Here is a 22436-nt window from a genome sequence, read left to right as displayed (position 1 = left end):
GAAAGTGGAGAAAACCGGTCAGTGTAAGCTCCCCCATCTGTGCACATGGGACCCCCCACAACCCGGCAGGGTTCCGGGTAGATGTTGGGAAAAAACAAACCAATGGCCACTGCCCCCACCTATAACTGCCCTTTACATCAAGGAGCTCTGGAAGGGTGACGTATGACAAACATAACCAATTACATTTTCAAGCTCAACTCGCCAACCTGCCTGCGACCAACCAAATTATCCTGTCTAACAATATGCGCTAAAAACAGGGGTTAAGTCTGCACATATTTGCAAATACATGCATAAGCTACAGAGCCCCGTCAAGGCACCCCATTTTCTGTAGTCCTAACTCTAAATTTTGAGAGCCTCCACAGTGGAAGCACATGCATTATAATGGATAGGTAGAGGGCCGCAGAGTCTGGAGGAAGCCCACCCTTCCTTATAGGTACAGGGGCGCACTGGACACCCAGTCGGTGAGTTGAGCTTGGACAGTTCCTTGGTTTAGAATGATTGGAACCACCATAGTGTTCAGCCCTCCATACTCTGCAGTGACATTGGGTTTGATTTTCTAAAGGCAAATACTCTGTGCACTGCAAGTGCACTAAAAGTGCAGTTACTCTAGATCTGAGGGAAACATGCAAGGAAAATTTAAAAAAAAAATGCATTTTTTCCTAGCACATGATTCGATGATAGAAATTGGTAGAGCTTTCTCTCACTCCAGAGCTTCCCCTCAGATCTAGTGCAACTGCACTTACAGTGCACAGACTATTTTAGTAAATCAACCCCAGTGTGGTTGCATCCAGTAAGTATGGAAACTTGATACACAGGTCTATGGCACAGGAATCTTTATATCACTGATAACCAGAGAGAGCTACAGTATTGTGAGTGTGATTTATATACAAGTAACATTGGTAGCCAATCAACTTCCAACCCTAGCTTGTTCAATAAGGAATTGACAATAAAGCTGATTGGCTTCTATGCAGAACTGCACCAGATTTTGCATCGTCCATTTTTAGTAAATCCCCCCCCCCCCCACTGTAACAATGTATAGGCCCGTACACATGTACCGATTGTCGGACGTAAATATTCTGCCAACGTCCGATCGGCCGATTGTCGGCTTGTTAGTATGATGCTTCCGACAACCGACTGCGACTTTTCGGCCGAACAAAATCTGCTGTGCAGGCTTTAAAATTTTTGTAGGCCAACAAAGAACGGCCGATTGTTCATCAGTCAGTACAGATTTCGGCCGACAAAAAGCAGATGAGCAAGACTGGGCATGCTCAGCGAAGAAAAAACACACGAAAAGTTAACCATCACATGACATCATTTCTGCAGTCGGTTGTTGTTGGAAGACAAAATTCGTGTGCGGTCTTTAGCACTTTTCAACCTACAAAACAGCACCGGACAAAAGACGGCCGATCGTTCGGCCGACATTCGGTACGTGTGTACGGGGCTTATCTCAGCACTTTGGCATCGGCTTTTTCAGCAGAAGTCTTGGGATCAGCCGATTATTGCAAAGTGTTTTTTATTACTTACCTGCTGTGTCTTGTGTCCATCCATCCTGCCATTGCTGTCCGTGCCTGTTCACATGCTCAATGCAGTTTGCTTTCACTGTGTAGACATGCTGTTTATCTGAGACCTTCCGAGTATTGATTTGATACATAGAGAGCTATATTCATTGTTGACTGAATGCTTGTAAAAACAGATACAGGACTTCTATGCACAGCATTGAATACATTTGTGACGTGTGAGTTTCAAAGCCTATATTCGCACATGATTGAGCCTTCAAGCAACAGTGAATCAAATTGTCTTCACTCTGTCAGTTTAGTTTGCCTGTACAGACCTTCAGCTACTTGTTCCAATCTCTGCTCATCCATAGCTGCTTACATGGTTTACATTTACTGTACTACATCCTTCAGTACGTTCTATGATGACGTGCTTTGTTGATATACCATTCTATGTTAGTGTTTAACCATGTGCTGTTGTGTTTCTCTGATTGTATATGGATCCATGTGTGACGTTAAAAGGGGGTTGACAACCTTGCCATTATTCTAAATACACTGGGACTTTTTGGTCTTAGAGTATCTATCCTGTTTTTAGTACTGTGTGCTTCAATAAACTTTTTGTAGTCTTTTATTTATCCCTTATTACCGTTTCTTGTTATTTTTGGTATAGTCTTTTCAGTTTGGGTTCAAAACATTTGCACACAATAACTGCATGTTATGATGACTGCAACACGTGGACAAAATTTTACTATTGTTTTTTATTATTATTTATTATACAGGATTTTAAGGATACAGGATATATAGCGCCAACAGTTTGCACAGCGCAGCATATAATGTTTGAACCAACCTACTCACTACTCACTTTAATACACTAAAATCATTATGACCTTTCCAAATAAAATGTCAAGTTGTTCCTAGCAAGAGCTGTAAGATTCTATATGAACATACAGTATCTCACAAAAGTGAGTACACCCCTCACATTTTTGTAAATATATTATTATAACTTTTCATGTGACAACACTGAAGAAACGATACTTTGCTACAATGTAAAGTAGTGAGTGTACAGCTTGTATAACAGTGTAAATTTGCTGTCCCCTCAAAATAACTCAACACACAGCCATTAATGTCTAAACCACTTGCAATAAAAGTGAGTACAGTCAAAATGACCAAATTGAGCCCAAAGTGTCAATATTTTGTGTGGCCACCATTATTTTCCAGCACTGCCTTTACCCTCTTTGGCATGGAGTTCACCAGAGGTTCACTGGAGTCCTCTTCCACTCTTCCAAGACAACATCAGGGAGCTGGTGGATGTTAGAGACCTTGCGCTCCTCCACCTTCTATTTAAGGATGCCACACAGATGATCAACATGGTTTAGGTCTGGAGACATGCTTGGCCAGTCCATCACCTTTACCCTCAGCTTCTTTAGCAAGGCACTGGTCATCTTGGAGGTGTGTTTGGGGTCATTATCATGTTGGAATACTACCCTGCGGCTTCAGTATGTCACAATCCATGTTGGCATTCATGGTTCCCTCAATGAACTGTAGCTCCCCAGTGCTGGCAGCACTCATGCAGCCCCAGATCATGATACTTCCACCACCATGCTTGAATGTAGGCAAGACAAACTTTTGTTGCCAGCAGTTTACACATTAATGGCTGTGCGTTGAGTTATTTTGAGGGGACAGCAAATTTACACTGTTATACAAGCTGTACACTCACTACTTTACATTGTAGTAAAGTGTTATTTCTTCAGTGTTATCACATAAAAAAATTATAATAAAATATTTACAGAAATGGGAGGGGTGTACTCACTTTTGTGAGTAACTGTATATAACTTACTTTTACTTTTTGGAATGTCACTTTCTCCTATAGAAAAGGTTGAAAATGCATCTCTTCCCACCTCAAATAAACTTTTACTTTCTTCATCAGCTTAACCCCCACAGTTATTACCTATGGCGTCACTTGAGCCTTCCTTTTAGATTGTAAGCTCTAATGAGAAGGGCCCTCCTGTATTGAGTTTTCTTCTAATTCTATATAATAATATGAAAAGCTATTCCATGCTTACAAGCTATACGGAACAATAGTGGTCATATTACTAAATGACAAAGACATCTGCTTTCTTACCGGAGGACACTGTATCAATTTCTCAGCAGCCAACATCTGGACATTGAGGTGTTTGATCTGTGATTTCCCCCTGGATTTTATTAGTCGCTGCAGCACCTGGAAGAAATGCCCTGAAAAATGTATACATTTCTTTGGCTGATAGTAAGCCGCTGTATAGTATAAATTATGTTGTGCTTACTGTACTTTTCACTAGTAATTTATCTTTTCCTTTTTTAGGTTAAAAAAAAAAAGAACTAGAGAAGGAGGTAAGTAATGGAAGACTCTGTATTTATTAAAGTGTCCTTTTACATGAAAATAAATTTAATGTACTTCCTAAGTCTCTTTGAAAGCCACCAACTGACCCGATTATACTCATTCTCAGAGCCTGCTGTTGCTCAGTTTCACCGTTAAATACCCAATTTTCTGAGGGGGTGGGGTGAGTATAAGTAGGTCAGGGGTGTGCACGTATAAAATACAGCAATATGTAGAATATCTATGAGATACAGGTTATGAACATGGGGGGGGGGGGTAGCAAATTTGCCTTCCCTCATATACAATATTATTTCAAACTATACATAGAAACAAATAAATATAGGTACGTGCCGGTTCACACAAGGTCGCTCCGACTTAGGGGGCGACCTGTGAAGTCGCGTCCAGCGCGACTTCGGCGCGACTTGCATGGACTTCATAAAATGAATGTCTATGCAAGTCGCCTCCAGGTCGCTCCGAAGTAGTACAGGACCCTTTTTATAAGTTGGAGCGACTTGTGTCGCTCCTATTAGAACGGCTCCTGTACTACACAATGGGAGCGTGAAGGACCACGACTTGTCAGGCTGACAAGTCGCCTGACAAGTCGGATCAATGTGAATGGAGTCTACAATGCGCTACTCAACATCACTATATCAAAACAAAAAACAATAATAAAAAAAGCAGCTACCACACTGTAAGATGTGATATATTATAACCAATGGTGAAGTGCTTCCTCTAAACCTTATTAATTGAATGACAGCTACAGTGTGGATGGCTGGTTCTGGGAGTCAAATGATGGCCTCCTGTGATCGCGTCTGTCACGCACCAGCTGCTGCTGGAGCACATTTCTGATCAGATTGAGGTAAAGAGCCAATAAATAATAGAAGCTGGTTATAGGCACTCCTTTCCTCATGCTGATAGCATAAGGAGAGTAGAAGAAAGCCGATAACTGGCTTCTCTAAAAGGGACATGTACACTGATAATCAGGGTGCTGATTATCATTGCAGTTCAAACAGTTCACCAGCAGGGCTTTTCTTCATCAGGAATGTGGGGGAACACATTTCTGGCACCTCTAGCACTGAATGTATGTAATAGCAAGGGGTGTGCTGGAGCTGCTGTTGATGCTGGCTGCTGGGGGATCTATTGTCAACGATGAGGATCTGTTTTTGTATGAAGGTCTATTGTTGTTAGTATATTATTGCTCGGGAGTCTTATGCTGCTGGTAAGGATCTACTGTTGAGGAAGAGGTCTATTGTTGTTGGCTTTCCCGGAGGGTCTATTGATGCTGGCTGCTGGGAGATCTGCTGTTGCTGCCGGGGGGGTTCTAATGTTGCTGGGGGTGGTATTTTGTTGTGGGTGGTCCATTGTTTCTGATTGTGTGTGTGGGGGGGACTATTGTGCTGGGTGGGGTCTATTTTTGCTGGGTGAGATCTGTTGTTGCTGAGGGAGGTCCAGTGTTGCTGGGGAAGTCTATTGTTGTGTGAGGCATCTATTGTTGCTGTAGTGGGGTATGTTGTTGCTGGGGAGATTTATTGTTGCTGGCTCCAGGGGATCTATTTTACTGCTTTTCTTGTTATTGGACAAGAACAAATCCCATATAAATTAATTACCACCACAAAATAATGCTTTGGGAAATACAGGGAGGTGGGTAGGGGGTGGAACCAAGGGACAGTGCTCAGAGGAGGTTGGGGGGCAGAGAGAAGGGGGGACACAGAAGGCGGAATTCCTTCACCTATTCTCTGAGAAAAAACCCTGACCACCAGTGCTGCCAACCTGTGCCCACTAGTGCTGCCAATGTGTGCCCACCAGTGCTACCAACCAGTGCCCATTACGTCCTCCTATCTGTACCCATCAGTGCCGCCTATCAGTGCAATCTCATCAGTGCCCACCAGTGCCACCTATCAGTGAACATCAGTGCAGCCTATCAATGCCCATCAGTACAGCCTCATCAGTGCACATCAGTGAAGGAGAAAAATTACCCGTTTCTAAAATGTAAAACAAATTATGAAAACGTTTTTTTTCCAAATTTTTCTGTCTTTCTTTGTTTATTTAGCAAACAATAAAAAATTCAGTGGTGATTAACCACTTAAGGACCCGCTGCCACAGTTTTATTGAGGCAGGCAGCCCCTCCTGTGCGAACCGACGTAGAACTAGCCTGCTACTAGGGGGCAGTGGGGACTCTGATTGCCGCAGCCACCCACGATCACTACCCGCTGAGAGAGAAGAACAGTCAGCTGTTTTTTTTGGGAATGTTACATAGCAGAATGCAAAAAAATATGTTTTTTTTTTTCAGAATTGTCACTCTTTTTTTGTTTATAGCGCAAAAAAATAAAACTCGCACAGGTGATCAAATAGCACCAAAAGAAATCTCTATTTGTGGGAAGAAAAGTACATCAATTTTATTTGGGTACAGTGTCGCACGATCACGCAATTTTCGGTTAAAGTAACGCAGTGCCGAAACGTGAAAAATGGCCTGGTCATTAAGGGGGCAAATCCTTCCGGTCCAGAACTGGTTAAATACCACCACAAGAAAGCTCAATTTGTGTGAAAAAAATGATAAAAATGTATTTTTGGTACAGTGCTGCATGACCATGCAATTGTCATTCAAGGTGCAACAGCACTGAAAACTGAAAATTAGCCTGGGCAAGAAAGGGTAAAAGTGCCCAGTAGGCAAGTGGTTAATAGTACTTAAATAGTGAAAATTTATAAATGATATAAAAAACTCTCGGTGACAACTCAGAGTAATACAATTAAATCAATATTATTCATAAAAGCTAAATACCAATATAACAAAACCAATTAAAACACTGCATGAGGAAAGCTGCTGGCACTTGGAATAACGATACAAGCTTCCAAAACAAAATAACAGACAAATAGTGCAGCGCTAATCACAGGTCACCGTCATAGACCATGCCCTACATGTTTCGTCATACGTGATGTCATCTGGGGGTTGGTCTGACCCCCAGGAGACGTCACATGTGACGAAACATGTAGGGCGTGGTCTATGACGGTGACAACATTATGCTTCTCGACTCTGATTGGAGGTTTACTGTTTCCCTCTCAGAAGCCAGGATTTTGGAACGAAACCCGCAGCACATTATTCTTTACACCTGTAACCGTCAAACCTTTTGTAAGTGTAATTTATCTTTGAGCCCAATAAATGTTTTGCCTTTTAATGCACTATGGGAGCGCTTTTATTTTTTACTTCTATGACCTATGAGCTGGATGACAGATGATCTTGTATGCAGCATTGCCTATGGATGGATGATCAGTCTGTTGCTTAATTTGACCACCTATGATTTAGTGGTCATTTTGATCTGGTAAGGGGATTACCTTTATCACATAGTGTGTGAAGTTTCTTCCTGGTTTTCCAGTCATCCTCTTCCCCTATTTGTAAATGGGAATGTTGGTGTCATTTACCTTTCCCCTCCTGGATTTGACCACCCATCTATGGACTTTTTATATGAATTTTATATGAGTCACATACAGTATATTGTCATATATATAATTTATTCATTGGTTCTATCATCTGTGATTAGCACTGCACTATTTGTTTGTTAAATACAAATATAAATCAGGAAAAATGTGATCCACATAAATATAAATATAAAGTCTCATTCAAGCTTCATCAATGTGCAAATCCCAAATTTGTAAAAAAAATCCAAACAACATATATTCTAAACATAATGTCCTGTACACCATCCATGCCACCATTGGGATATTGACTCAAGTTTATTTAATGCCTGTTGAAATTTTTAGAAATGTCAGTGCAATTTATATGTTAAGAGATTAATACATTTTTATCAGTCTGCGTTATTGGGTTCTCTTTTTTGCTTCCTTCCGTTCCCATCCATCTGGGAACCTGTCTTAAAGCTGAGCCTGTGGAGAAAGATTGGAGCTGATATTTATTAAGAAAGTGCAATTGAACCTAATATACTAGTGGGCAGGGCCGGATTAAGAGCATCATGGGCTTGGTGCTGAGGATTTTGAAGGGCCTTAAGGGCCGTGCCTTGGCATGCACCCAGAGGAGGAAGGGTGCAGCCATGCATGCCTAATTCCACATGGGATGCTGTCTCTGAAGCCCATAAACACATCCATGCATCGGCAACTGTCCCTCCTTGTCCGGCCTTCGTGCTGTGTGGGGAGGTTCTGAGGGAGCTGCCTGGGGAAGCGAGCATAGAAGCCAGACTTCTGTGTTTACAAGTGACAGAAGAGCGGTAACAGTGAATATGGCCAACCCGGGGCCTATATAAAGGTAGGGGCCTGGAGCTGCAGCTCCAATAGCCCCTACGTTAATCTGGCCCTGCTAGTGGGGTCCCCTACATCCGGTTAGAGGACACTCAAGAGGTGTGACAAAGGGCACTGTGGGTGTGCAGCGAAGTGGAAGAGATTACATATCACCTGTGAGAAGAGTTCAGAAATCATGCACCAATTGTATACAGATTGGATGGTGTATGGGACTCTATAGTTGGAATATATGTTGTTTAGCCTATTTAAGGATTTTGGGATTTGCATATTGATCAAGATTGGATGGGGCTTTATATTTATGTGGATCACATTTTTCCTGATTTATATTTAGCTTATATGATTAATATTGATTTATTCATATTATTAGGAGTTGCCAAAGAGTTTTTTATATAATTTATAAATAATCACTATTTAAATACTATTAATAAGGTTTACAGAAAGCGCTTCACCTTTGGTTATAATATACTGTATGCATGGAAACCAATACATATTAAAAAGATTAATTATTTTACATGTAAAATAAATACTATGCACTCTTAAGGTCTTTAGGATTATATAGAAACATTATGAAACACCTTAACCTATCTACCCACGGCATATGTGGCACCCAATGGCAACCACAATAAGTCTGCCTGGAAGGCACCACTGCCTGAGGAAGCCACTTCAGCTACCCCTCTGCTTACCTTAGGAGAAGAAACTTTGACAAAGACGATGATGGGTGCCAAGGATGTTTTGGACAGTTGAGCAGGATGATTGATTGTATCTGCATCCAGAATAACTAGCTGAAGAGTCTTGGCAAGTTCAAATATCCTCTCAATTTCACTTTGTACCTCCGCTGTGTAAGAGAATGTCTCCATTAGGGAACACATCTACTGTAATATTATGGTTTAGTGAATTATATACTCCATCTATAAGTTGTGACTGAAGCTTTGATAATATTAACATTTGCACTACTTAAGTGGAAATGTAAACAATCCTATCCTTTGCATATACCCGAAGTAAAATGCCAGGCAAGTAAGGGTAAATAAATGCATTAGGTTCAGCCTTCCAATCAAATCCAGTGAATTTAGCAAAGAGGAGCACATCTTCATCTTAGTTTGTAATGCTACCTGAGACAGAGAAAGATCTATCTAGACCAGTGGTCTCCAAACTGCAGCCCAGGGGCCAGGTGTGGCCCTTTGCTTGCCTTTAATCGACACTTCGGGCACTATTCCTTCCACTAATTCAAAACACTATTCCTTACATTGACATGAACAATGGGGTATTTTTTCTCCCACTGACACCAGCAGTGGGGCACTATTCTTCCCCCTAATACCAAAAATGGGCACTTTTTCCTCGCAGTGACCCCCGGTACATTTTCTACTCCCTTGCCCACAGTCCTGTTTGGAAAGTTTAAAGACCCTGATCTAGACCATTAAAGAAATCTGACATTTCGCATAACATTATACCTAATAAGAATCAGACTACTGCTGGGTGACCACTCTCTGTGGGCAATAATAAGTAGAAATAGAAAACCCGTACTGATGACTACTGTTCCTCTTTTATAAATGTCCAGTATTCCAGCACACCTTCCTAACTGAAATAAACTTGTATGTTCAGTCAAACATGTATGTTCACGGAGTGCTCTGCAGACACTTTTCCCTAAAAGAGGTTCGGATCATTCCTGCCAAACCCCCTAACCCTTCTATAGTCACTCATACAGGGCTATCCAGTAAGGCAATACACTGATGTGCACATGAACACATGAACCCAAAACAACCAACCTAAAGTAATCTTACTAGACGTGACTTCATTAGGCTGGTATCTAATTGGTTGCCACAATTTACTGAATTCAGCACATCAACATTACTCTTTGCATCCCCTTAATGAAGATGCCCAACTTTTGATGTATAAAGTAAACTTAGATATTTGAACAGTTCAGAAGAAAACCATACTCTCTGTTTGTGTTCTCACCAATGCTGGAGCGGGTGCTTGAGCGTTCAATGATGGCTCTCCGGCCTGGGTTATTAAGTACAGAGCGCTTGGCTAGAGACAAGTCAGCTGTTACCCGAGTAATGGAGATCCTGTAAAAGACAGTGATTATAACACACATTTATTAGACTATTAAAACATATATTACATATAGTAATTTTACGGTTTTCTGTTGCGTTCCCCTATGGTTGTATATTATATTCCAAGAATAAGATTAAAAAGGGTATGTATGGGTACGGATTTCTTTCTTAAAATACAGCATATGAAGTTTCTTTAAATCTAACTGAACAATAAACAAATTACATTTTGCATACTCCATGTTGTTTTACTGTGACAGTCTCTGCCCAGCTTAACAGCCTGCCCTCCTCCTGTGATGGACACCTATAATTGCCCATCACATGGAAGAAATCCACCCTAGGAACTTTGTTGACATACACTATAACAGAAATTACTATTCTTGTTCTGTTATTGGGTCATTAACTGCACTGATGTAAGATTCTGGTACCTCTGGTACCCTTATTTTCTATTTTCTTTCGATATGCGTCCCACCTTTCTAATTAGGTGGTACGCATACACCTTTAAGACGGATGACGTCATCGCCGAGCGCCGCAGAGCGGCTATTTCAACCGCCGGCGTTCTCTCTCACATTGTTCGTTCTAACCGCATGGTTGGTTCGTTCAAGCCGTCTGCAGAACAGCCATACTTGATGTTACTCGCTCCTGTATCTCGCTACCTGAACTAGTTTCATTACTGATCCCGTATCTCGCTACCGGATCACTCTTGGCTTACTGCTTTCACTCTCTATCCCTGTGCCTGCCTGTGTGTCCACATGCTTACAAGCTTGTCTTGCTGCCGGAACCTCCAGCTATTCTCTTTTACTTGGAACAGACCGGAACCTCGCTACTGATCCCTGTATCTCGCTACTGGATCACTCCCTCACTACTGGACCCTTCTACTACTAACCTTACTAGTGATAAGTACCCCACAGGGGAATCCTCCATAACCTTACTTACACTATCTACCTCTGCACATTAAGGACTGTTACTATCTATGCATACTAATTCTATCATCTGCACTGTTACATAGATTGCTAGCTCTTGAGTCTACTACCATCTATCCTTGCACTGGGTTAGTCTATCCTGTATTTGTCATCTGCTGTCCTTACCACCTGTTACCATACTCGATTACTAACCTATCTGCATTCTACCTAATACCATCTAATACTCTCCTGAACATTTCTATCAAGTGCTTACCATCTCTGTCACTGTTCACACCTGTCCCTTCAGCACATCATCTTCATACTATCATATACATCCTATCACTCCAGGAACATCTTATTGAGTGTGTATATCTGTATGCTGAAGCTGACAGGCCCACAGTGATGAGTCTGGAGAGTTGGATCTGGTTATTCAACACATCTCTACATGACTACTGAGTGGAGATTCTGCAGCTGCAAATCCAGCCTACTACAAAAACGCAGGAGCGTTACAGATTGAACGAACCTAAAAAATGGATTCAGCAGAATTACCCACTCAAGTGACACAATTAACACAACAAGTAAATGCATTAATGCTTGCTCTTACTGAAGTAAAAGAAGAAAATCAGACTTTGATACAGCAGGTAACCCGTCTTTCACGGCTCACTGCTGCTCAACCCCCTGAACCTAAAATAAACCCTCCTCTAGTGTTTACAGGTGATCGGAAAAAATTTTGTGAATTCAAAAACGCATGTCAATTGCTTTTTTTGTTAAAACCTCGTACATACCCTACTGATCAAATTAAAGTCTGTACCGTTATCTCATACTTAACGGGTGATCCACGGGCCTGGGCAGACTCTCTCTTTGAGAAAAATGATCAGCTTCTCAACTCCTATTCTTTATTCCTAGCCGAACTCGCCAGTTTATATGATGACCCCAACAGGCAGAGTACTGCTGATATTCAATTGAGGGCTTTAAAACAAGGAAGGAGACCTGTAGAAGACTTTGTAGCTGAGTTCAAAAGATGGACCCTTGATTCAGGGTGGAATGATACATCTCTGCGAACTCAATTCAGACTCGGGTTGTCAGAAGCTGTTAAAGACGAGCTCGCCCGAGCGGATTTACCTGGCACCTTGGATGCCTTAATACAACTCGTATTAAAGTATCAACATCGACAGGCGACTGCGTGAAAGAAAGGCTGAGAAAATGGGAATGCCATTGTCTAGTCCTTCTCGGATTTCGGTCGTTGACCCTACTCCCATGGAGGTAGGAACCATACGCCCACCTTTATCAACTACTGAACGAGCCAGAAGAAGATCCAGAAACCTCTGCATGTACTGCGCATCCCCGGATCATTTGATAAGCGTCTGTCCCCTTGTCCGCAAAAAAGAGGGTGAGTGTTCACATGTCTTGCTAGGAGGATTAACAACTTCCTTTTCTAACCCCTATCTCTTTGTTCATTTGACATTACAGTGGGACCAGACTAGGATTACCACCAAGGCTATGATCGACACCGGATCTTGTGGAAACTATATTGATACATGTTTTGTTACCTTAAATAAAATACCTATTATTTCAAAACCTAAACCTGTTTCTGTTAGTTTCATTAACGGTATTCCACTATCTTCTGGTCCAATCACCAACCAGACACAAGCACTCCTTGTCACTACTAACGAGTCTCATATGGAGACCACCACTTTTGATATACTATCTTCACCCCATTTTTCTATTATTTTGGGACTCCCCTGGTTGCACACACATCAACCAATCATAGATTGGAAAAGACGGACTTTGTCTTTCCCTTCTCACTATTGCGAGATTACGTGTAACCTCCCATCTTATGGAAAGATCCTGTCTGTGGTGTCAGATGAGATTGCACCACTATGCTATCAGGACCTGTCCGAAGTATTCCTTGAAAAAAATGCTCAAGTGTTGCCTCCCCATAAGGATTATGATTGCACTATCGATCTACTCCCTAACAGCAAATTGCCTTTCGGTCATGTTTATCCTCTTTCACAGGATGAACTTTCTCATCTCAAGGAATACTTGGATGAGAATTTGACAAAAGGGTTCATCAGACCCTCTACTTCTTCCACAGCTGCAGGACTTTTCTTTGTCCGCAATAAGGATTCAAGTCTTAGGCCTATTATCGATTATAGGCAATTAAATACGATTACAATAAAGGATCGCTATCCTTTACCGCTCATCCCTGAACTCATTGAACAAGTGCGTGGGGCTACTTACTTCTCTAAATTAGACCTGAAAGGGGCATACAACCTAATCCGAATCCGTGACGGAGATGAGTGGAAAACAGCATTCAGAACCAGATACGGATTATTCGAATATCTTGTGATGCCATTCGGGTTGCGTAATGCTCCCGCAGCTTTCCAAAGGTTCATAAACTACATCTTTAGAGACTTACTTGATGTCTGTGTTGTAGTATATCTGGACGATATACTTATCTATTCTCGATCTCTCGCTGAACATATAAAACATGTAAGACTTGTGTTATCCAGATTACTCGCACACAATCTATACGTGAAATTAAAAAAATGCCTATTTCATAAAGAAGAAATATTATTCCTAGGATACATCATATCCAAAACCGGAATTAAGATGGATATGAGCAAGATATCCTGTATTCTGGACTGGCCTATACCAACAACTCGTAAGGCATTACAGCGATTCCTTGGATTTTCAAACTTCTATAGGAAGTTCATCAAGAACTTTTCTGCCATTGTGAGACCTCTCACACAACTGACAAGTATAAAGAAACCATTCAAATGGTCAGAAGAAGCAAATCAAGCTTTCTGCTTGTTAAAATCAAGCTTTACTTCTGCTCCCATACTACGCCATCCAGACCCATCCCTCCAATATATTCTGGAGGTAGATGCGTCAAATATGGCAGTAGGAGCAGTTCTCTCCCAACGACCAACAAATACTTCACCACTCCACCCAGTTGCTTTCTTTTCAAAATCATTAAGCAGCCCAGAGGTGAATTACCCAGTGGGTGAAAAGGAGTTGCTTGCCATAAAACTGGCACTGGAGAATTGGCGACATCTACTTGAGGGTACCCGGTTACCAATACTCATATATACAGATCATAAAAACCTTCAATACCTCCAGACTAACAAAACTCTCTCCCACCGGCAGGTACGATGGTCATTATTCTTCCTAAGATTCAACTTCTTAGTGACCTACACGCCTGCAGACAAAAATAAAAAAGCGGATGCGCTATCACGATTAACCGAAGATAACTGCGCTGAAATCCCTTCTATTCCTATAATACCCTATGAACGTATTATTGGGGTTGTTCGTTCCCTGAAGGAAGAGATTTTGCACAGTATAGGATTGGATTCACCTCCACCACAACTAAGTACTGATGCAGAAGGCTTCCTCTACTACAACGACAAACTCTACATACCCCCTACTATGCGCACCAAGATCTTGGAGTTATCGCATGATGTGCTCATGGCAGGACATATGGGTATGACGAAAACCCTTAATTTGCTTACTAGGCAGTTTTGTTGGCCTGATATGAAGACGTCTGTACAAAAATTTGTATCTTCATGTGACATCTGTGCAAGGTCCAAAATTGACACTACAAAACCATCTGGTCTACTCTGCAGTCTACCAATACCCCAGGTTCCATGGGAAGTTGTGTCCTTAGACTTTATAGTAGAACTACCACCATCTAAAGGATTTAATACCATTCTAGTGTCAGTGGACCACCTGACAAAGATGGCACATTTCATCGCTATCCGTAGACTACCTTCATCTAAACAAACAGCGGAACTACTGATGAAACATGTGTTCAAGTTACACGGAATTCCAAAGACTCTTTTATCCGACCGTGGTTCACAGTTCATCTCCAAATTTTGGCAAGCTCTTTGTCAAATATTACGGATTGAGCGAAAGCTCACTTCTCCCTACCACCCTCAGACCAACGGACAGACTGAAAGAGTCAACCAGTGTATAGAACAATATCTGCGTTGCTACACATCATACCTACAGGATGATTGGGTGGACCTTCTCCCTCTGGCGGAATTTGCCTATAACAACGCAACCCACAGTACTACTAAGCAAAGTCCGTTCTACTTGAACTATGGGTTTCATCCCACACTTCTTCCACCACGCATCCTACCATCAAGTAACCCAGTAGCCTCAGACTATCTTACCCAAATAAAGGACTCTCTGGGCTTACTTAATACCACTATCTCACACGCCCATAGCCAACAAAAAAGGTACTACGACCTACGTAGAAGACCTTCTCCTCAGTATGCTATTGGGGACCTCGTTTGGCTATCGACAAGAAATTTAAGATTAAAGATCCCTAGCAAAAAGCTTGGACCTTTATTTCTGGGACCCTTCCCAATTAAGAAACTTATTGGAAAAGCTGCAGTACAGCTCACCTTACCAGCAAATCTCAAGATCCATCCCATCTTCCATGTGTCGCTACTGAAACCCCATGTTCCTAATCAAGGAATAAGGCCTACCATCTTGCCTCCACCTCCAGTACAAGTTGAAGGCGGAGAAGAATATGAGATTAAGGAGATTTTGGATTCTCGTATCCACAGAGGAAGACTCCAGTATCTCATAAGATGGAAGAACTATGGACCCCAAGACGACACCTGGTTGGATACCACTGATGTTCACGCACCTAGGCTTATACGAAGGTTTCACTCGAAATACCCGGAGAAACCAGTGCTATAGGCCTTCCGGAGCCGGCCTTAAGGGGGGGGTACTGTAAGATTCTGGTACCTCTGGTACCCTTATTTTCTATTTTCTTTCGATATGCGTCCCACCTTTCTAATTAGGTGGTACGCATACACCTTTAGGACGGATGACGTCATCGCCGAGTGCCGCAGAGCGGCTATTTCAACCGCCGGCGTTCTCTCTCACATTGTTCGTTCTAACCGCATGGTTGGTTCGTTCAAGCCGTCTGCAGAACAGCCATACTTGATGTCACTCGCTCCTGTATCTCGCTACCTGAACTAGTTTTATTACTGATCCCGTATCTCGCTACCGGATCACTCTTGGCTTACTGCTTTCACTCTCTATCCCTGTGCCTGCCTGTGTGTCCACATGCTTACAAGCTTGTCTTGCTGCCGGAACCTCCAGCTATTCTCTTTTACTTGGAACAGACCAGAACCTCGCTACTGATCCCTGTATCTCGCTACTGGATCACTCCCTCACTACTGGACCCTTCTACTACTAACCTTACTAGTGATAAGTACCCCACAGGGGAATCCTCCATAACCTTACTTACACTATCTACCTCTGCACATTAAGGACTGTTACTATCTATGCATACTAATTCTATCATCTGCACATAGATTGCTAGCTCTTGAGTCTACTACCATCTATCCTTGCACTGGGTTAGTCTATCCTGTATTTGTCATCTGCTGTCCTTACCACCTGTTACCATACTCGATTACTAACCTATCTGCATTCTACCTAATACCATCTAATACTCTCCAGAACATTTCTATCAAGTGCTTACCATCTCTGTCACTGTTCACACCTGTCCCTTCAGCACATCATCTTCATACTATCATATACATCCTATCACTCCAGGAACATCTTATTGAGTGTGTATATCTGTATGCTGAAGCTGACAGGCCCACAGTGATGAGTCTGGAGAGTTGGATCTGGTTATTCAACACATCTCTACATGACTACTGAGTGGAGATTCTGCAGCTGCAAATCCAGCCTACTACAAAAACGCAGGAGCGTTACAACTGACTGGTATATGACCAGTAGCTTCTCCCACTTCAACATTCACACTCTCACTGTAAGTGGTATGTTGACTAGGCAAAAGCAATGCATCAGCAAAATAATAATAATCTCATACTATGCAATTTAATAAGAAATAATATTAGGCACTGCGCCAGCAATGTAAAATCTTCTTGGTAAAAATAAAACATACCCTACTGTGGCATATCCAATAACTTATTCATTTAATATAGAATTTTACATGATTGGTACTTAATACCATTTTTCCTATTACCTGCCAAGTGCTTTTTAGTTGGGCACTTAAACAAACAAATGTTTTAGATTCAAATGGATGAACAAGGATTCAGGGGTTAAAACTACAATTTACATACACAGCTTAAAGCGGAGTTCCACTCAAAAGTGGAACTTCCGCTTATCTGTCTCCTTCCCCCCTCTGGTGCCACAATTGGCGGCACCTTTCAGGGGGGGAGGGGAAGCAGGTACCTGTTTTTGACAGGTACCCTGTCCCCACTTCCACCAGGCCTCGCCGCGGTTCATCAGAGGTTCGGCCCCCTACGCCTCCCTCTGCTTCATGGCCAATTAACGAGCGCAGCGCGCCTCGCGCAGTAGGGACCCGGGCATTAGGCCGCAAGGCTTCACTGCAGGGTTCCCTTACTGGCAATGGTGGCGGCAGCACCCGACAGCCGATGGAAACATCGGCTGCGGTGCTGGACTCAAGGACAGGTAAGTGTCCTAATATTCAAAGTCAGCAGCTACAGTATGTGTAGCTGCTGACTTTTAATTTTTTGGGGGGGCGGAACTCCGCTTTAAGTTCGTTATGCACCAAAAATACAGATAAGGTTTCCTAGTTCTGTTCTGCCCAGTTATGCTAAGCTGAGCAGGAAGAGTAGCAGGGGCAGCTTCTCAGAGTACAGAAGGGACAGGGGGTGCAATATCAAAAGGACAGAAAGAAACACCAAGCAAAAATCCCTGTAAAAATGTGGACATGGCTTACGGGTGACATAGATTATTACAGTAAAACCTGAATAGTAATAAAGAAGAGGGTGAAATAAAGGTTTTGTGACCAGGATGAAGAAAATGGTTACAGCCCCGAAGAGTTATGAAAATATAAAAAGAATATTAATATTTGCAGTTCAAGGCACGGCAAGCTTCTTTTCATAGACAGATAAAGTGTTTCTAGAATGATGTGTCTCTGTTACAGTGCACAGTTCCTCTTTAAGCACATTGAAGGGAAATTCATTTGGCCAGAAGGTGTGGGAGACAGTGTCACAATGCTCCTTTATGACATTCATTCAATAAAATCAGGCTGCATGGGTTGTGCTGTCTCTTTCAATTCCTTAGAAGAAGAAGATAGCTTTATATATCAGTAGTGATATGTTATTCAGTTGAATACAGGATTATGTTAGGTGTAAACCCACTGACTTTTCTGCCTCATTGAGCACTAACAAGCTTACGGCAGGCATTATAAATGTGTAACCAGCTGATTTAATAGAACATTTCTATTACTGCAAGACATTTGATGATAATTGATCATTAAGGAATGCTATTAATGATCCTTTATATTACCAAAACAGTATTAACATTAATATGTACATAAAATATAAAGTGGACGTGAGAATTTGGTGCTGTGATATCCAGGCATATCAAAGGGAACGATGAGAAAGTGGGAAAATATATCCAACTTGGTAATTAAATCTTCATGCCACTGGCTTGCTAATGGCTAACCGTTGTGAGTATTCATACTGTGCATACCAAGCAATTACCTAAAGAACCTGACGTATCAAGGCAAACATAATCTAGTATCTGGTTTTTCGATAAATCAATGCAGCAAGCTATAATGATACGCAACCCATATTTACCAGCTCACTTATGGAATACATTTCTATTCTTTAACTTTCAAAAAAGCCAGATCACAAATGTCATCCTTTCTTGCACTAACCAACCCAAGAACAGACTGCTGTCTGGTTCAAGCACTCAGAAAGCAAGAGCCACAAATCTGGACCGTGGTGATGTTTAAAAGATAAGACTGTCTCACCTGCCATCAAATCTGTGCTTCATGAAGTCAAAGAGGGCTTTCTGCATCATGTCTGTCACCTGGAAGAGGAAACAAGAAATGCTGCTAGGTTTTCTAGTAACTGCACATTGGGTATACAGATAACCAATCATCAGGATAACCCTTAAGTAAAAATGGACATTTTAGTAGGCAGTCTACAGAGTGTATTTATAAAGACTGCATTAAGGGTTACAGGGCAGTGGCCAGTCTGAATTTAAATTAGCAAGACATTTGGAGAGTTGTCAGTTTATAATAGTATGCATTTTTGTGCCGCAGACTGCAGCTGCCATTTGGCTCAAAAGCCATGATTCCTTTTACATCAATATTTCTTGGAGTTTATTTCCTTGTTATAGTCTTAACGATTTCACTCACTGCAACAAAGACTATCCTTCTATTGCACAACTCCTTTTATTTTAGTTGCGGTGTGTGCCACAAAAGTTATGACAGCAGGCAGGTCCCATACCATCCATACTGCAGCTGAGCCCCACAGAAGAGTGACATATTGAACAGCCCCTTGTCTCTTGACAGTGTGTGTCTGGAATATAAGGCTTGGTTCACACTATCTGCGGCGCGGCTTGCAGCAGGGGGTCTGGTGAGTCTCTGTTTACTATTTCAGGTTCGAATTAGGTCAGAATTTTTGCCTGATTTCAGACCTGAAATGGAGCCAAAGATGCACAGGACAGTTCACGCATGAGTCGTATCGCACTGGTGTGAACCACCATGTGATCCGATTCTGCTGCAAACATAAATTAGGGTATGTGCGTGTTCGGTGCGATTCAGATTCGCCCATGCAATCGGTGTGGCTGAGTTTGCGTTGCACAGACATTGCGTGTGATTTTAGGAGCAGTGCGCTCCGAGTCGCATGCGGTGTCTGTCATCGCATAAGTGTGGACTAGCACTTTATGTTTGTTTTCCTATGGGACACCTTCCTTGATTCTTGACCGACTTGAACACACCACCTCTCCCCTGGTGTTATGTATTGATGTTAACTGCAATTAAGTATGTACCGCCCCTAGTTTTAGGAGCAGTTATCACATTATATAAGTTTGATAAATTTTATTGTACATGCTATGAGGAAGGCGTAAAGCCGAAACGTGTCAGCATTTGTCATGTTGTCACCGCTATCCATGTTGGAATAAAGAGTTTTACTTGGAAGAAGCCTTTTCGTGTGCCGGCTTTATTCATATAAAGATGCACAGGACCCTTCTGCAGTGCTCTCCACAACCGCCCTGGAAATGTGTGAACCGTCTCCATTGACAGCCGGTCACCCTCTCCTGTCATGCAAATTGGATGCATGGAAACCTGCATCCAATCCACATAAGTGTGAACCCCACCTAAGTGTATTAAGGATGGTGATTGCCACTGATATGTCCATTATCTGAGGCTCGGTTATGCAAATTGGATGCCGATTTCCCCACATCAAATACGCATGACAGGAGAGCCGGTTCACATATCTCCAGGGCGGCCGTGGAGCACACTGCAGAAGGATGCTGTGCGTCTTTGGCTCAGTTTCAGGTCTGAATTCAGGCAAAAATTTAGACTTGAAACAGTGAACAGGGACACACCAGACCCCCTGCTGCGAGCCACGCCACAGATAGTGTGAACCCAGCCTTAAGTCTGTACAGATTCTATGCATGCATCAGCTTTGAGCAGATCAACAGGTGGCCACTATGAATGTTAATGCAGGTGCTGCCTGACTAAACTAGTCCACTAGTCCACTTGTTATAAGGCAGTCTCTCATTCTCTCTCTCAAAAAAAAAAAAAAAATCTGTGTCTTTATCAGATCTTTTGCGTTGCCTCTAATGAGTGCCAAAACAAGTCTCACATCAGTGTTCCCTAATGCAGTAATTAGGGTCTTTCCAGCAAAAAGCTAACTAGTTTGCATAATCATGTGTTGTATAAGAGGCTGCAGAGTTGCTCATTCCTGTCACACATTATTACTTTCCCTGTGAACAAGACGCCGGAATGAGGCCTGACTCAGCATACATGTTTAATATTCAATTGCGTATTGAACTTTGTAGAAACACGGAGCTGAGTAAGTGGCATATGACAGATGACTTTCAATTAGTAAATTGGCACAACAATAACCCTGCACATTTTTTTTTTTTAGTTTACGGTTGTTTTCGTTAAAATGTCAGTTTATCTTCCACTGTCTTCTTCACTGCTCAACCTATGCTATCTGATATCATATCTGGACTCATACTTTACAGATCTATGCCCGCCTGTTTACTCTCCTAAATAATTGATACACAAGGATAATTATAAAAGTGGTCACTTTACTTAAAGCACATAATAATAAACACATTTATTGTGTAAAAATCATCACTATCACTATCAACATCAATTTCAGTTTATTTATTCTTGTAGGAGTTATAGGCCACGTAGGCTAAACACATAACTGAGAAACTTCATTTTGCTTAGCCGAGCACTCTTCGATTCTTGGAGCTCCTCTGAGATTCAAATGTGATTTGAGGCTGACTGGGGGATATATATAATGCTGCCAGTACATCCTAAATATTCTCAGGAAACACTTTCTAGTTTGATAGGCCTGGTAGAACTTCCATATGAACATCACAGTGGACACTTATATAAAATGTCCTAAACCCCTCAACTGCCACTTCTTGAACTGAGGAGCAGTTGCTTTACTCCACAATGCTTGCAAACTGCAACTCTCCTATCTCTGTAACAAAGAACAAACACATTAATCTATCAGAGAAGCCTAACTTTTGAGACCTACAGCTATGCCCACATCATTATTAATACCGCATGGCCAATAGTGACAGGGACACAGACTTAATCGAAAACTGAAAACTTGTCCAAAACATCGGTCTGTGCTTTTGGACCACCACGGCCCAGAGGTTGTTGGTGCTGATCTTTAAAGTATGATTTAGAGCAAATAGAGGCATCTTATGCAAATAGCAGAGAAATCCAATTCAGGTCCTCATAAACAAAATGTATTAATATAAAAAACAATAAAGGAATAATCTTACGATAAGAATTAATCTTAAGTGTTGATGGCCATGCACAAACAAGTGCTAATGGCAGTATATCCAAAACTGATAGGATAGTGGAGAGAGCAAATAGGCCGAAGTGCCCAATGGCGTCTTGGAAATAGTTACATAGCTGGTAAGGTTGACTAATGACACCAGCCCATCCAGTTCAACCTGAGTGTGTGTGTGACTACTATTTTCCATAAAAAAAATGTAAAAAACTTTTAGGTAGGTTTCTTAGCAAGAGCAATGTGAAAACTACAAGCATATAGTATACCATCAGAGAGGAGTGCGATTAGAGTCAAATTTATTCCACAACGACTCTAAACATTTAGCCAATGTCATTAACAACTATCTTCACTGTAAAGAGGAACACAAAGTCCTGGAAGCGATGGTTTGGCACCCATAGAGCCCTAATCTCAACATCATCAAGTCATTCTGTGATTACATGAAGAGACAGAAGGATTTGAGGCAGCCTACATCCACAGAAAATCTATGGCTGGTTCTCCAAGATGTTTGGAACAACCTACTGTACATGCCGAGTTCTTTCAAAAACGGTGTGCAAGTGTACCTAGAAGAATTGATGCTGGTTTGAAGGCCAAGGGTAGTCACACCAAAA

General features: G+C 41.9%; 1 protein-coding gene across 4 annotated transcripts in view; it reads right to left on the bottom strand.

The window, feature by feature from the left end:
• The window catches only part of CACNB3 (calcium voltage-gated channel auxiliary subunit beta 3), a 399535-nt gene that overhangs the window by 4328 nt on the left and 372771 nt on the right, over positions 1-22436 (bottom strand). For all 4 annotated transcript variants that reach the window (XM_082245623.1, XM_082245624.1, XM_082245622.1 and 1 more), the window contains 4 exons: positions 18810-18868; positions 10045-10154; positions 8775-8926; positions 3616-3711 (listed from right to left, as the gene is read on the bottom strand). In XM_082245623.1, the coding sequence (XP_082101749.1) occupies positions 3616-3711; positions 8775-8926; positions 10045-10154; positions 18810-18868 (417 nt within the window). The remainder of the gene's footprint in view (positions 1-3615; positions 3712-8774; positions 8927-10044; positions 10155-18809; positions 18869-22436) is intronic.

The sequence above is a fragment of the Pelophylax lessonae genome (genome assembly GCF_965119305.1).
Source record: "Pelophylax lessonae genome assembly, chromosome: 2".
In the NCBI taxonomy this organism is placed as follows: Eukaryota; Metazoa; Chordata; class Amphibia; order Anura; family Ranidae; genus Pelophylax; species Pelophylax lessonae.
The sequence above is the reverse complement of the archived record's forward strand: the minus strand, read 5'-3'. Positions and strand labels throughout refer to the sequence as shown.